The 14,333-nt window shown below is 46.4% G+C and overlaps 1 protein-coding gene across 15 annotated transcripts in view; it reads left to right on the top strand.

Moving 5' to 3' along the window:
- The window catches only part of ncor1 (nuclear receptor corepressor 1), a 411,320-nt gene that overhangs the window by 283,347 nt on the left and 113,640 nt on the right, over nt 1-14,333 (top strand). For all 15 annotated transcript variants that reach the window (XM_087977100.1, XM_087977101.1, XM_087977099.1 and 12 more), the window contains one exon: nt 6,307-6,474. In XM_087977100.1, coding sequence (XP_087833226.1) covers nt 6,307-6,474 — 168 coding nt within the window. The remainder of the gene's footprint in view (nt 1-6,306; nt 6,475-14,333) is intronic.

Genomic DNA, 14,333 nt, shown 5'->3' on the forward strand with positions numbered 1-14,333 from the left:
AGGTGTGGACCAGACGAGGGAGTCACGGAGAAAATGGTCTCTCCAGAATGTTGATAGTGGTAGGAATGACGTGGTTGACAATGCCCTCCAGCTCATTTCCTCCACTTCCCATACCACTGTTCCTAAACCCCACCCCTCCCAGCACAACAACGACAGGACCTCCCTGGTCCTCATCTTCCACCCCATCAACATCCGCATTCATCGCATCATCCTCTGCCACTTCCGCCACCTCCTTGAAGACACCACCACCAGAGATATATTTCCCTCCCCACCCCTATAAGCATTCTGGAGAGACCATTCCCTCTGCGATCCCTCGTCAGGTCCACGAGCCCCACTTCCCCACTTTCCCCTGCCACCGCAGGAATTGCAAAACCTGCGCCCACACCACTCTCTCACCTCTGTTCAAAGCCCCAAAGGATCCTTCCACATTCGACAGAAGTTTACCTTTACCTCTACCAATGTCATCTGCTGTACCCGTTGCGCCCGATGTGGTCTCCTCTAAATTCGGGAGACAGGACGCCTTCTTGTGGATCGTCTCAGAGAACATCTCGGGACAGCTGCACCCACCAACCCCACTGTCCCGTGGCCGAACACTTCAACCCCCCCCCAACTACTCCATAAGAACATGCAGGTCCTAGGCCAAACCGTTAGCAACCGACAGCTGGAGGAAGAACGCCTCGTATTCTGCCTTGGGACCCTGCAACCGCACGAATCAATGTGAATTTCAACAGCTTCCACATTTCGCTTCCCTCCACGTTACCCCAGTCCCAAGCCTTCAATTCACCACTGCCCTCCTGACCTGCCCATCACCTTTCCCATGCATCCGCTGCACTTCCCAACCCTACCCCCTTCCCATTTATGTCTTAACCCCCAGCCCACAAGCCTCATTCCTGATGAAGGGCTTATGCCTGAAACGTCGATTCTCCTACTCCTCAGATGCTATCTGACCTGCTGTGCTTTTCCAGCATCACGCTCTCGACTCTGATCTCCAGCATCTGCAGTTCTCACTTTCTCCTGTCCTTTGCACAGGCAAGTTGGCAACATGGTTCACTTCTGTGATGTACTGAGACTTGAATATGATCTTGAAGTGAAATTCTAACTGACTTTGTTCTATAGCACTATTCAGTGAAAGGTAAGGGCTCAATGACAATGCTACTGACACTATCCCCAAAACAAATCATCTCATCATTAGCCCTGCTATTTGTGGGACTTTGCTACCTTTCTGGGATCTATGGCTGTCCTACTTGTCTGTGTAGCAACTGCTGTATTTCAGGATTTGGAGATGCCGGTGTTGGACTGGGGTGTACAAAGTTAGAAATCACACAACACCAGGTTATAGTCCAACAGGTTTAATTGGAAGCACACTAGCTTTCGGAGCGACGCTCCATCAGGTGGATGTGGAGGGCTCAATCCTAACACAGAACTTATTGCAAAACTTTACAGTGATGTAACTGAAATTATACATTGAAAAATTTATTGTTAAGTCTTTCATCTGTTTGAAAGCTTGTGTGCTTCTAATTAAACCTGTTGGACTATAATCTGGTGTTGTGATTTTTAATGCTGTATTTCAGAGAAGCTAACTGTGTTTGAAAGAAGTGGTGTATCGTATTGTGTTGTTGGGTTAGATTGGTTTCAATAACTCTCAAACTGCGAGCAATATTGATGTGGAGATGCTGTTGGAAGGACAGGATGAACAAAGTCAGAAGTCACACGACATCAGGTTATAATCTAACAGGTTTGTTTGAAGTCACCAAGTAAAGAAGCAGCACTCGAAAAGCTTGTGATTTCAAATAAACCTGTTGGACTATAATCTGGTGTCATAATACTTCTGACTTCACTATTAATGAAACACTCTAACTTGTAAGATATTTACAGTTCTAAGAGCACTCCCTCGCACTGGTTGGTTTCCGTGCTCCTTTCATTCAGATTCTTTCATCCCCCAAATATGTAATTTCCTTCTATCTTATCACAGACTATTGCTGTTAATGCTTTTTGGGGTTTAGTCTAACATGCTCCATTGTATTATATGACGAAATACAAATGTTTTCTCTTTAGTTGTGTAATGGTGTTCTCTTGGATTGGGTTGCTGCAATATCCAGGGAATGTGTTCCTCATCTTTATCTGGTCATGTATGTACTGTCAAGGAATGCAAGGTTTTTGTATGGCTGATATCAAAGGGAGGGAGTAATGAAGGTTTATTAAGCTTAAATCACAGTTGTAAACTGAGCGATTATCTGTTTGACATTAAATGACCATCAGGATGATGGAAGTAATGATTTTTAGCTGTTATTTCCAAGTTAATCTATAAAACAGAAAATCATTATGACTTGAGCATAGAGTGGTAAGATATGAACACATTATTTATGCAGTAAATGTATTATCTTTTGGTTTTAATACTCCTATTTGTTGCATAGCTTGTGCTTATCAGTGTTTGGTGAGCTTTGTGGTATGATACAATCTGACTGGATCCTAGAGTGGGTTCAAACAAAAGTGTGGGTACCTGGATATAGAAAGTTCGAACTTACTTTAAAACTGGACCTGATGGGGATTCATGGCAGTCTGTCAACATCCAAGAGGTGATTGCCTTTACCAATGTACTTTCAGTATTCTTTCCTGAATTTCCCAAGTTGCTTTGGCAAGGTGCTGAGTATAGCAATCATTTATGGGACAAGAAATTTCAGAACATTGTAGAGCCTGGATGAGTATCAGAGAAATGTGGAGATCAGCGAATGTGAAGTTTAGCTTTCAGTCATTGTGCATGTTCGAATGCTTGACCCTAAGCAATTTAGAATGAAGGGGTCACTAAAAAATTATACAGTGACATCAGCACGTTTCATCCCACCATCAGACTTATCATGGACTACTCTTATAATCAGTCTCATTCTTGGACACACGTATATCCATCAAGGTCAGGCACTTCAGTACCTCATTCTACTGCAAGCCCACGGATAACTTCACATTGCTGCATTTCTCTAGCTTTCACCCTAAACATGTTTTTAAAAAAGCTATCCTCTATGGACAAGCCCCATGCATACACAGGATCTGTTCTGATGAGGAGGACGTGACGGACACCTTAAGGTGCTGAAGGATGTCCTCATAAGAACAAGAAACGATGCTCAACTCATCAATTCCCAATTCCAGCATGCCACAGCGAGAAACTTTAATGACCTCCTCAGGAAACAGATGCTGGATATGACTGATGAGGTACCCTTTGTTGTCCAGTATTTCTCTGGAGCGGAGAAACTACACCATGTTCTTCACATCCTGCAACACATTATCGATGAGGATGAGCACCTCACCAAGATTTTCTCTACACCTCCACTTCTCGCCTTTAAACAACCGCCAAACCTTAAACAGGCCATTGTTCGCAGCAAACTACCCAGCCTTCAGGACATCAACCACAACACTAAACAACCTTGTCATGCAACGACTGCATGGATACTATCATTACACGTGGAAACACTGCCCACCATGTACATGGCAGATACTCATGTGACTGTCAATGTTGTCTATCTCCTGCGCTGCAGGCAAGGGCACCCCAAAACATGGTATATTGGCGAAATTGAGCAGACGCTATGACAACAGATGAATGGGCACTGCGCAACAATCGCCAGATAGAGATGCTCCCTCCCAGTCGGGGAACATTACAGTGGTCAAGGACATTCGGTCTCGGGTCTTCAGGTGACCGTCCTCCAAGGTGGACTTCATGATACAGAACAATGCAGAGTTGCTGAGCAGAGGCTGATAGTCAAGTTTGGTACCCACCTCCGCCCTCAGACCCAACCCCTCCAACCGCAACAAGGACAGAACGCCCCTGGTGCTCACCTTCCACCCTACCAACCTTCGCATAAACCAAATCATCCGCCAACATTTCCGCCACCTCCAAACAGACCCCACCACCAGGGATATATTTCCCTCCCCACCCCTCTCCGCCTTCCGCAAAGACCGTTGCCTCCGTGACTACCTGGTCAGGTCCACGCCCCCCTACGACCCACCCTCCCATCCTGGCACTTTCCCCTGCCACCGCAGGAACTGTAAAACCTGCGCCCACACCTCCTCCCTCACCTCTATCCAAGGCCCCAAAGGAGCTTTCCACATCCATCAAAGTTTCCTGCACATCCACTAATATCATCTATTGTATCCGTTGCTCCCGATGCGGTCTCCTCTACATTGGGGAGACTGGGCGCCTCCTAACAGAGCGCTTTAGGGAACATCTCCGAGACACCCGCACCAATCAACCAAATCGCCCAGTGGCTCAACATATCAACTCCCCCTCCCACTCTGCCGAGGATATGGAGGTGCTGGGCCTCCTCCACCGCCGCTCCCTCACCACCAGACGCCTGGAGGAAGAACGCCTCATCTTCCGCCTCGGAACACTTCAACCCCAGGGCATCAATGTGGATTTCAACAGTTTCCTCATTTCCCCTTCCCCCACCTCATCCTAGCTTCTAACCTCCAGCAACTCGATCCCCTGACCTGTCCGGACTTGTCCGACCTGCCCAGCTCCTTTTCCACCTATCCACTCCACCCTCTCCTCCCTGACCTATCACCTTCATCTCCTTCCCCACTGACCTATTGTACTCTATGCCACTCTCTCCCCACCCCCACCCTCCTCTAGCTTATCTCTCCACGCTTCAGTCTCTCTGCCTTTATTCCTGATGAAGGGTTTTTGCCCGAAACGTCGATTTTGCCTGTCCTCGGATGCTGCCTGAATTGCTGTGCTCTTCCAGCACCACTGATCCAGAATCTGGTACCCATGAGGACAGCCTCAAACAGAGTCTTGGGTTTATGTCACGCTACAATTGACCCCACTACACTATACACCATACACATGCATGCATGACCACAAACACACACACACACACACACACACCTTCAAACAGGCATGTACACTATCGCACACACATTCATACCATCTCTCCCATATACATGAACACACACGTGCACACACACCCTCTCTCTCTCTCTCTCTCACACACACAAGTCTATGGGATGAATTTGTATTTGCACATACATTCTATTTTGTTCAAAAAGCACACAGTCTGTAGGCAGTCAGTCCATATGACATTTTATAAATTCCTACTTTGGAAATATAACCAGTCTCACTCAAGGTTGGGATACAGACAAACTCTAAACTCAAAGCTTTAATACATTGTCTAAGTTGAGATGTCACCTTTTTTTAAATACTGATAAAATCTTACATTATCTCAGGACTGTGACTTGAAAGAAGCTTTCGGATTTACATATTAATCAATCAGAATCTGCATCGCCATTCTAAATGATTAAAGAGTTGACAGCCATCTGAGTTTGTTCAATATATCGCATCAGTTGTATGACACTTTGATCTTTTACTATAAATTCTGTGTCCTATGATCTTGCCCCACTAGCTACCTGACGAAGGAGCAGCATTCCGAAGGCTTGTACTTTCAAATAAACCTGTTGGACCATTACTGGTGTTGTGTGATTTTTAACGTTGTCCACCCCAGTCCAACACCGGCACCTCCACATCAGGGATGCCCAAAGGCGTATATTAACTGAGACAATGGTGGTCAATTTCATTATTACATTGCTTATATTTATGTTTATATTGCTAATGCAATGATGTTATAAGTAGAGCTCCTTCGATATCTGTGTAGTGTTCTGTTTTGTTGGTGTTTCTGCATTTTGTTCTGATGTAAAAGGATAAAAAAAAGTAATTAATATTGACATGATTTCATACAAGCCAAATTATTGGCTGTTTCTCACTATGGTACTCATTTAGTCGGTCATTAGGGAGCTCCCTTTTGCACATTACATGTAAATTTCTGCATCATGTGCCATTTTCCCTTTTGTAAAGTACTCAGTGGAGGAGGCCTGAGCTGCAAAAGGAGAGTTGAGGCTGCTCTTTCATTCAACAGGCAGTATGCAATGTAATGTTGGCAACTTAGCCCCATATTTCCAGTGAGACTGCTTCACTTGAGCATCATGCCGACACCATGCCCCATCCCAAACTCTCCCTTATTTCTGACTGGGTAAAAACAAGGACTGCAGATGCTGGAAACCAGAGTCTAGATTAGAGTGGTGCTTTTGCCCGAAAGGTCCGTTTTCCTGCTCCTCGGATGCTGCCTGACCTGCTGTGCTTTTCCAGTACCACTCTAATCTAGACTCTTATTTTTGACAGTCCAACCCCTTGCTTGCCTGGACGTCTGTCACTTCTGCACCTTTCCACACTCCTTACTAATGAAATAAAAGTAGAGGTTGTGCTCCTTTGCGACTTGAAGGTCTTGTTGCTGAGTTAATGATTGTGGAATTTCTGTTGTACTGCAGGCAAGCCATTTGTTTACATGCCTTATCATGAGGCACGGCGTGTGATGGAGCAGGAATCGCAGACTACGGGAGCCAGATCCGCATCACCATACAGGCTGTCCCCAAGGGAATCCTGTAAACTTTCTCCACAACCAGAGATGAACACCTTGCGGTACAGTGTACCACCAGGTAGTGAGCCATAACTATCCACCCTTCTATGCTTTGTGCTTCTAGTCATAAGTCTGCATCATTTGGCAATGAAATATGATGGTCTCATTTTAAAGCTCACAGGTATTGAATACAGTAAATTCAAATCAGTGATTGGTAGATTTTAGGATACTGCAAATCACGATATGAGAACAGTACCTAAGGATGTAACTGATGTAAACAATCAGCAATAATTGTATTGAATAATGGAATGGCTCGAGAGGTTATTCCTCCTATTTCTTCTGTTCTTGATCAAAAAGTTCTCTAATTTCAGAAATATGTTGTCTTGTGTCTATTTTGAGAATGTTCACATCTGGTTTAAGACCAATCCCTTCACAGATGATGCAAAGCTGGGTTGAGGAGGAGGAGGAGGAATAGGTGAGCTGTGAGGAGGATGCAGAGATGCTTCAATATGAAGTTGAGTGAGTGGGAAAATGTATGGCAGATGTAGTATTATATGGATAAATGTGAAGTTATCCACTTTGGTAGCAAAGCCAGGAATGTCAATAAATTGGGAAAGGCAGTGGTGTAACAAGACTTGGGAGGTATAACGAGACTTTGTACACCAATCAATGCAAGCAAGCAGGCAGCTGCAGCAAATGATGAAGATAACAAATGGTATTTTGGCCTTCATAGTGAGAGGATTTGAGTACAGGAATAGGGATCTCTTGCTACAATTCTACAGAGCCTTGGTGAGACCACACTTGAACTATTGTTTGCAGTTTTGGTCTCCTTATCTGAAGAAGGATGTTCTGGCTACAGTGGAACTACAATGAAAATTTAGCTTTGGAGGTAGGAGAGCACTTAGGTAAGAGTAACCGCAACTCAGTTATGTTTACTTTAGCGATGGAAAGGGATAGGTACATAATGCAGGGCAATTGCTGGAGGAAAGGCAATTATGATGCGATTTGGCAAGATTTAGGATGCTGCAGTGAATGGACACAATTGAAATGTGGAGTTTATTCAAGGAACAGCTACTGCATGTCCTTGATAAGTATGTACCTGTCGGGCAGGAAGGAAGTGGTTGAGTAAGGGAGCCGTTGTTTACTAAAGAATTGAATCTCTTGTCAAGAGGAAGAAGAAGGCTTATGTTAGGGTGAAACGTGAAGGCTCAGTTAGGGTGCTTGAGAGTTAGAGGTTAGCCAGGAATCTCTTAAAGAGAGTGCAAAGAAGAGCCAGGAGGGGACATGAGATGTTGTTGGCAGATAAGATCAAGGGAAAACTCTAAAGCTTTCTATAGGTACATCGGGAATAAAAGAATGACTAGAGAAAGATTAAGGCCAATCAAGGATGTAGTGGGAACTTGTGCATGGAGTACAAGGTGATAGGAGAAGTGCTAAATGAATACTTTTTGTCAGAATTCATACTGGAAAAAGACCATGTTGTCGAGGAGAATGCTGAGATGCAGGCTACTAGACTAGACAGAATTGACATTCACAAGGAGGAGGTGTTAGCAATTGTGGAAAGTGTGAAAATAGATAAGTCCCCTGGGCCAGATGGGATTTATCCTAGGATTCTCTAGGAAGCCGGGGCAGAGATTGCAGAGCCTTTGGCTTTGATCTTTGTCATCATTGTCTACAGGAATAGTGCCAGAAGACTGGAGGATACAAATGTTGTTTCCTTGTTCAAGAAGGGGAGTAGAGATAACCCTGGTAGTTTTCGACCAGTGAGCCTTACTTCGGATGTGGGAGAAGTGTTGGAAAAGGTGATAAGAAATAGGATTTATAATTATCTGGAGAGAAAGAAGTTGATAAAGGGAGAGTCAACACAGCTTTGTGAAGGGTAGGTCGTGCCTCACAAACCTCATTGAGTTATTTGAGAAGGTGACCAAACAGGTGGATGAGGTTTAAGCTGTTGATGTGACGTATCTAAATTTCAGGAAGGCACTTGATAAGGTTCCCTACAATAGGTAGGCTATTGTACAAAATACAGAGGGTGATTTAGCAGTTTGGATCAGACATTGGCTAGCTGAAAGAAGTCAGAGGTTGGTGGTTGATTAGAAATATTCATCCTGGAATTCAGTTCCTAGTGGTGTACCGCAAGGATCTGTTTTGGGGCCACTGCTGTTTGTCTTCTTTATAAATGACCTGGATGAGGGCATAGAAAGATGGGTTAGTAAATTTGCAGATGACACTAAGGTTGGTGGAGTTGTGATGAGGTCCTCTGGAACCTCACCTGTGACCAAAGAGGATACAAAGATGTCTGTCAATGCTCCAACAATTTATTCTCTTGCCTCCCTCAATATTCTGGGATAGATCCCATAAGGACCCGGGGAATTATCTACCTTAATACTTTTAAGATGCACAACACCTCTTCCTCTTTAGTAGCAACTGATGCTCCCTTTCCTGAGATCATCTTCCACCAATTCCTTCTCTTTGGTGAATGTCAACACGAAGTATGTATTTAGGACCTCACTTAACTGTTCTGGCTCAACAAATAGATTCCCTCCTTTGTCCTTGAGTGGGCCAAACGTTTCCCTGGCTACCCTCTTGCTTTTTATATATGTATAAAAAGCTGAAAATGTGTTGCTGGAAAAGCGCAGCAGGTCAGGCAGCATCCAGGGAACAGGAGAATCGACGTTTCGGGCATAAGCCCTTCTTCAGGAATGAGGAAAGTTTGTCCAGCAGGCTAAGATAAAAGGTAGGGAGGAGGGACTTGGGGGAGGGGCATCGGAAATGTGATAGGTGGAAAGAGGTCAAGGTGAGGGTGATAGGTCAGACTGGGGTGGGGGCGGAGAGGTCAGGAAGAAGATTGCAGGTTAGGAAGGTGGTGCTGAGTTCGATGGATTTGACTGAGACAAGGTGAGGGGAGGGGAAATGAGGAAACTGGTGAAATCCGAGTTCATCCCTTGTGGTTGGAGGGTTCCTAGGCGGAAGATGAGGCGTTCTTCCTCCAACCGTTGTTTTGTTGTGGTCTGGCGATGGAGGAGTCCAAAGACCTGCATGTCCTTGGTGGAGTGGGAGGGGGAGTTGAAGTGTTGAGCCACAGGGTGGTTGGGTTGGTTGGTCCGGGTGTCCCAGAGGTGTTCTCTGAAACGCTCCGCAAGTAGCCGGCCTGTCTCCCCAATATAGAGGATGCAATAGATGATGTGTGTGGAGGTGCAGGTGAATCTGTGGCGGATATGGAAGTTTCCTTTGGGGCCTTGGAGGGAGGTGAGGGGGGAGGTGTGGGCGCATGTCTTGCACCTCCTGCGGTTGCAGGGGAAGGTGCCGGGAGTGGAGGTTGGGTTGGTGGGGGGTGTGGATCTGACAAGGGAGTCACGGAGGGAGTGGTCTTTACGGAATGCTGATAGGGGAGGGGAGGGAAATATATCCTTGGTGGTGGGGTCCGTTTGGAGGTGGCGGAAATGACGGCGGATGATGCGCTGTACATGGAGATTGGTGGGGTGGTAGGTGAGGACCAGTGGGGTTCTGTCCTGGTGGCGGTAGGAGGGGCGGGGCTCAAGGGCGGAGGAGCGGGAAGTGGAAGAGATGCGGTGGAGGGCATCGTCGACCACGTCGGGGGGGAAATTGCGGTCCAAACGGACCCCACCACCAAGGATATATTTCCCTCCCCTCCCCTATCAGCATTCCGTAAAGACCACTCCCTCCGTGACTCCCTCGTCAGATCCACACCCCCCCACCAACCCAGCCTCCACTCCCGGCACCTTCCCCTGCAACCGCAGGAGGTGCAAGACTTGCGCCCTCACCTCCCTCCAAGGCCCCAAGGAAACTTCCATATCCGCCACAGATTCACCTGCACCTCCACACACAGCATCTATTGCATCCTCTGCACCCGATGTGGCCTCCTCTATATTGGGGAGACAGGCCGGCTACTTGCGGAGCGTTTCAGAGAACACCTCTGGGACACCCGGACCAACCAACCCAACCACCCTGTGGCTCAACATTTCAATTTCCCCTCCCACTCCACCAAGGATATGCAGGTCTTTGGACTCCTCCATCGCCAGACCACAACAAAACGACGGTTGGAGGAAGAGCGCCTCATCTTCCGCCTAGGAACCCTCCAACCACAAGGGATGAACTCGGATTTCACCAGTTTCCTCATTTCCCCTCCCCCCACCTTGTCTCAGTCAAATCCATCGAATTCAGCACCGCCTTCCTAACCTGCAATCTTCTTCCCGACCTCTCCGCCCCCACCCCAGTCTGACCTATCACCCTCACCTTGACCTCTTTCCACCTATCACATTTCCAACGCCCCTCCCCCAAGTCCCTCCTCCCTGCCTTTTATCTTAGCCTGCTGGACAAACTTTCCTCATTCCTGAAGAAGGGCTTATGCCCGAAACGTCAATTCTCCTGTTCCGTGGATGCTGCCTGACCTGCTGCGCTTTTCCAGCAACACATTTTCAGCTCTGATCTCCAGCATTTGCAGACCTCACTTTCTCCTCATATATGTATAAAAAGCCTTGGGATTCTCCTTAATTCTGCGACCCTTTTTTACAACTGACGGCAGCTAGGAAAAAGTTGTTTTTTATGCAGAAAATAGAGAATAAGGAGTAAACAATAGGGGGAGATAGAGCCCAAATACAGAGAACAGTTGAATGGTCAAGGCCTAACCCTAACACCCCCACATACCAGGTCTTATCACATGATCTGCTATACACACTACCCATTGTTAGCCATTAATAGTCCCCATTAGCAACCATTCATTCTCCTCCGCTAACTGTTCTCTACTTCTTTGTCTGTCCAAAATTGTTTCGCTCTCTCTCGCTCTCGCGCTCTCGCTCGCTGTCTCTCGCTCTCTCTCCCACACACACACACACACACACACACACACACATTGGGTTCTATCTTAATCTATTGTTTACTCTATACCTCTCACCCACCCTATCTTCTGCACACAATCCAACTTTTTCTTTGTTACCATCAGTTCTGAAAGAGGTCACTGGACGAACTCTGATTTCTCCCCACTTGCTAGACCTACTGAGATTTTCCAGCAATTTTTGTTTTGTTTTGGAAGCAAGTTTGGAATCAGAGTTTAGACAGCAGGCTAATTGAAATGGAGTTAGATATATAAGTAGTGGCTAGAACATAGAACAATACAGCGCAAAAAGCCCCTTCGGTCCTCGATGTTGCGCCGACCTGTGAACTATTCTCAGCTCGTCCCCCTACACTAACCCAAAATCATCCATGTACTTATCTAAGGATTGTTTAAATCTCCCTAATGTGGCTGAGTTGACTACATTAGCAGGTAGGGCTTTCCATGCCCTTACCACTCTCTGCGTAAAGAACCTGCCTCTGACATCTGTCTTAAATCTATCACCCCTCAATTTGTAGCTATGCTCCCTCGTATATTAATTGGGAAAGCTATAGCTCAAGTTCGTTAGATGGGTCAGTGTTTGTCCAATGTGTGCAGGAGGGTTTCCTGACACAATATGTAGATAGGCCAACAAGAGGTGAGGCCATACTGGATTTGGTTCTGGGTAACGAACCAGGCCAGGTGTTAGAATTAGTGGTAGGTGAGCACTTTGGGGACAGTGACCACAATTCGGTGACTTTTACTCTCGTGATGGAGAGGGATAAGTGTGCACTACAGGGCAAGAGTTATAGATGGGGGCATGGAAATTATGATGCTGTGAGGCATGACTTAGAATGTGTGGCCTGGAAAAGTAAGCTTCAAGGCAAGGGTGTAATTGATATGTGGAGCTTGTTCAAGGAGCAACTATTGAGTGTCCTTGATAAGTATGTGCCCATCAGGCAGGGAGGAAAGGGTCGTGTGAGGGAGCCGTGGTTTAATAAGGAATTGGAATCCCTTGTTAAATGGAAGAGGGCGGCCTATGTAAAGATGAAGCGTGAAGGTTCAATTGGGGCGATTGAGAGTTATAAGGTAACCAGGAAGGACCTGAAGAGAGAGCTAAGAGCAGCAAGGAGGGGACATGAAAGGTCCTTAGTTGGTAGGATTAGGGAAAACCCTAAGGCTTTCTATAGGTATGTCAGGAATAAAAGAATGACTAGGGTAGGAATAGGTCCAGTCAAGGATAGTAGTGGGAAGTTGCGTGTGGAGGCTGAAGAGATTGGGGAGACGCTGAATGAATACTTTTCGTCAGTATTCAATCAGGAACAGGACATTGTTGTCAATGTGAGTACTGAGTCACAATTAAGTAGAATGGATGGCTTTGAAGTATGTAGAGAAGAGGTGTTGGAAATTCTGGAAAGGGTGAAAATAGATAAGTCCCCTGGGCCTGATGGCATTTATCCTAGGATTCTCTGGGAAGCAAGGGAGGAGATTGCAGAGCCATTGGCCTTGATTTTTATGTCCTCGTTGTCTACAGGAGTAGTGCCAGAAGATTGGAGGCTAGCAAATGTGGTTCCCTTGTTCAAGAAGGGGAGTAGGGATAACCCTAGTAATTATAGGCCGGTGAGTCTCACTTCTGTTGTGGGCAAAATCTTAGAGAGAATTGTAAGGGATAGGATTTATGAACATCTGGATATGAATAATGTGATCAAGGATAGTCAGCATGGTTTAGTGAAGGGCAGGTCGTGCCTCACAAACCTTATTGAATTCTTTGAGAAGGTGACTAAGGAGGTGGGGAAAGCAGTAGATGTGGTGTATATGGATTTTAGTAAGGCGTTTGATAAGGTTCCCCATGGTAGACTACTGCAAAAAATACGGAGGTATGGCATTGAGGGTGAGTTGGAGGTTTGGATTAGGAGTTTAGATTAGATTAGATTAGATTACAGTGTGGAAACAGGCCCTTCGGCCCAACAAGTCCACACCGACCCGCCGAAGCGAAACCCACCCATACCCCTATATTTACCCCTTATCTAACACTACGGGCAATTTAGTATGGCCAATTCACCTGACCCTGCACATCTTTGGACTGTGGGAGGAAACCGGAGCACCCGGAGGAAACCCACGCAGACACGGGGAGAACGTGCAAACTCCACACAGTCAGTCGCCTGAGTCGGGAATTGAACCCGGGTCTCTGGCGCTGCGAGGCAGCAGTGCTAACCACTGTGCCACCGTGCCGCCCAGCCACAGAGTTGGCTGGCTGGAAGAAGACAGAGGGTAGTAGTTGATGGCAAAGGTTCATCTTGGAGTGCTGTCACTAGCGGTGTTCCGCAAGGATCTGTTTTGGGACCATTGCTGTTTGTCATTTTTATAAATGACCTGGAGGAGGGGTTAGAAGGTTGGGTGAGCAAGTTTGCGGATGATACGAAAGTCGGAGGAGTTGTAGACAGTGAGGAAGGATGTGGCAGGTTACAGCGGGATATAGATAAGCTGCAGAACTGGGCAGAAAGGTGGCAAATGGAGTTCAATGTAGCTAAGTGTGAGGTGATTCACTTTGGGAAGAATAACAAAAAGATGGGGTACTGGGCTAACGGTCGGATCCTTGGTAGTGTGGATGAGCAGAGGGATCTTGGTGTCCATGTACACAGATCTTTGAAAGTTGCCACCCAGGTAAATTGTGCGGTGAAGAAGGCATATGGCGTACTGGCTTTTATTGGTAGAGGAATTGAGTTCCGGAGTACTGAGGTCATGTTGCAGTTGTATAAGACTCTGGTGCGGCCGCATCTGGAGTATTGTGTGCAGTTTTGGTCGCCATACTATAGGAAGGATGTGGAGGCACTGGAACGGGTGCAGAGGAGGTTTACCAGGATGTTGCCTGGTATGGTAGAAAGATCGTATGAGGAAAGGCTGAGGCACTTGGGGTTGTTTTCATTGGAGAAAAGAAGGTTTAGGGGTGACTTGATAGAGGTGTATAAGATGATTAGGGGTTTAGATAGGGTCGACAGTGAGAATCTTTTTCCACGTATGGAGTCAGCTATTACAAGGGGGCATAGCTTTAAATTAAGGGGGGGTAGGTATAGGACAGATGTTAGGGGTTGGTTCTTTACTCAGCG

This window comes from Chiloscyllium plagiosum, unplaced genomic scaffold, assembly GCF_037043375.1.
Source record: "Chiloscyllium plagiosum isolate Xiang-an unplaced genomic scaffold, Cpla_swu_hap1 HiC_scaffold_31, whole genome shotgun sequence".
Taxonomy (NCBI): domain Eukaryota; kingdom Metazoa; phylum Chordata; class Chondrichthyes; order Orectolobiformes; family Hemiscylliidae; genus Chiloscyllium; species Chiloscyllium plagiosum.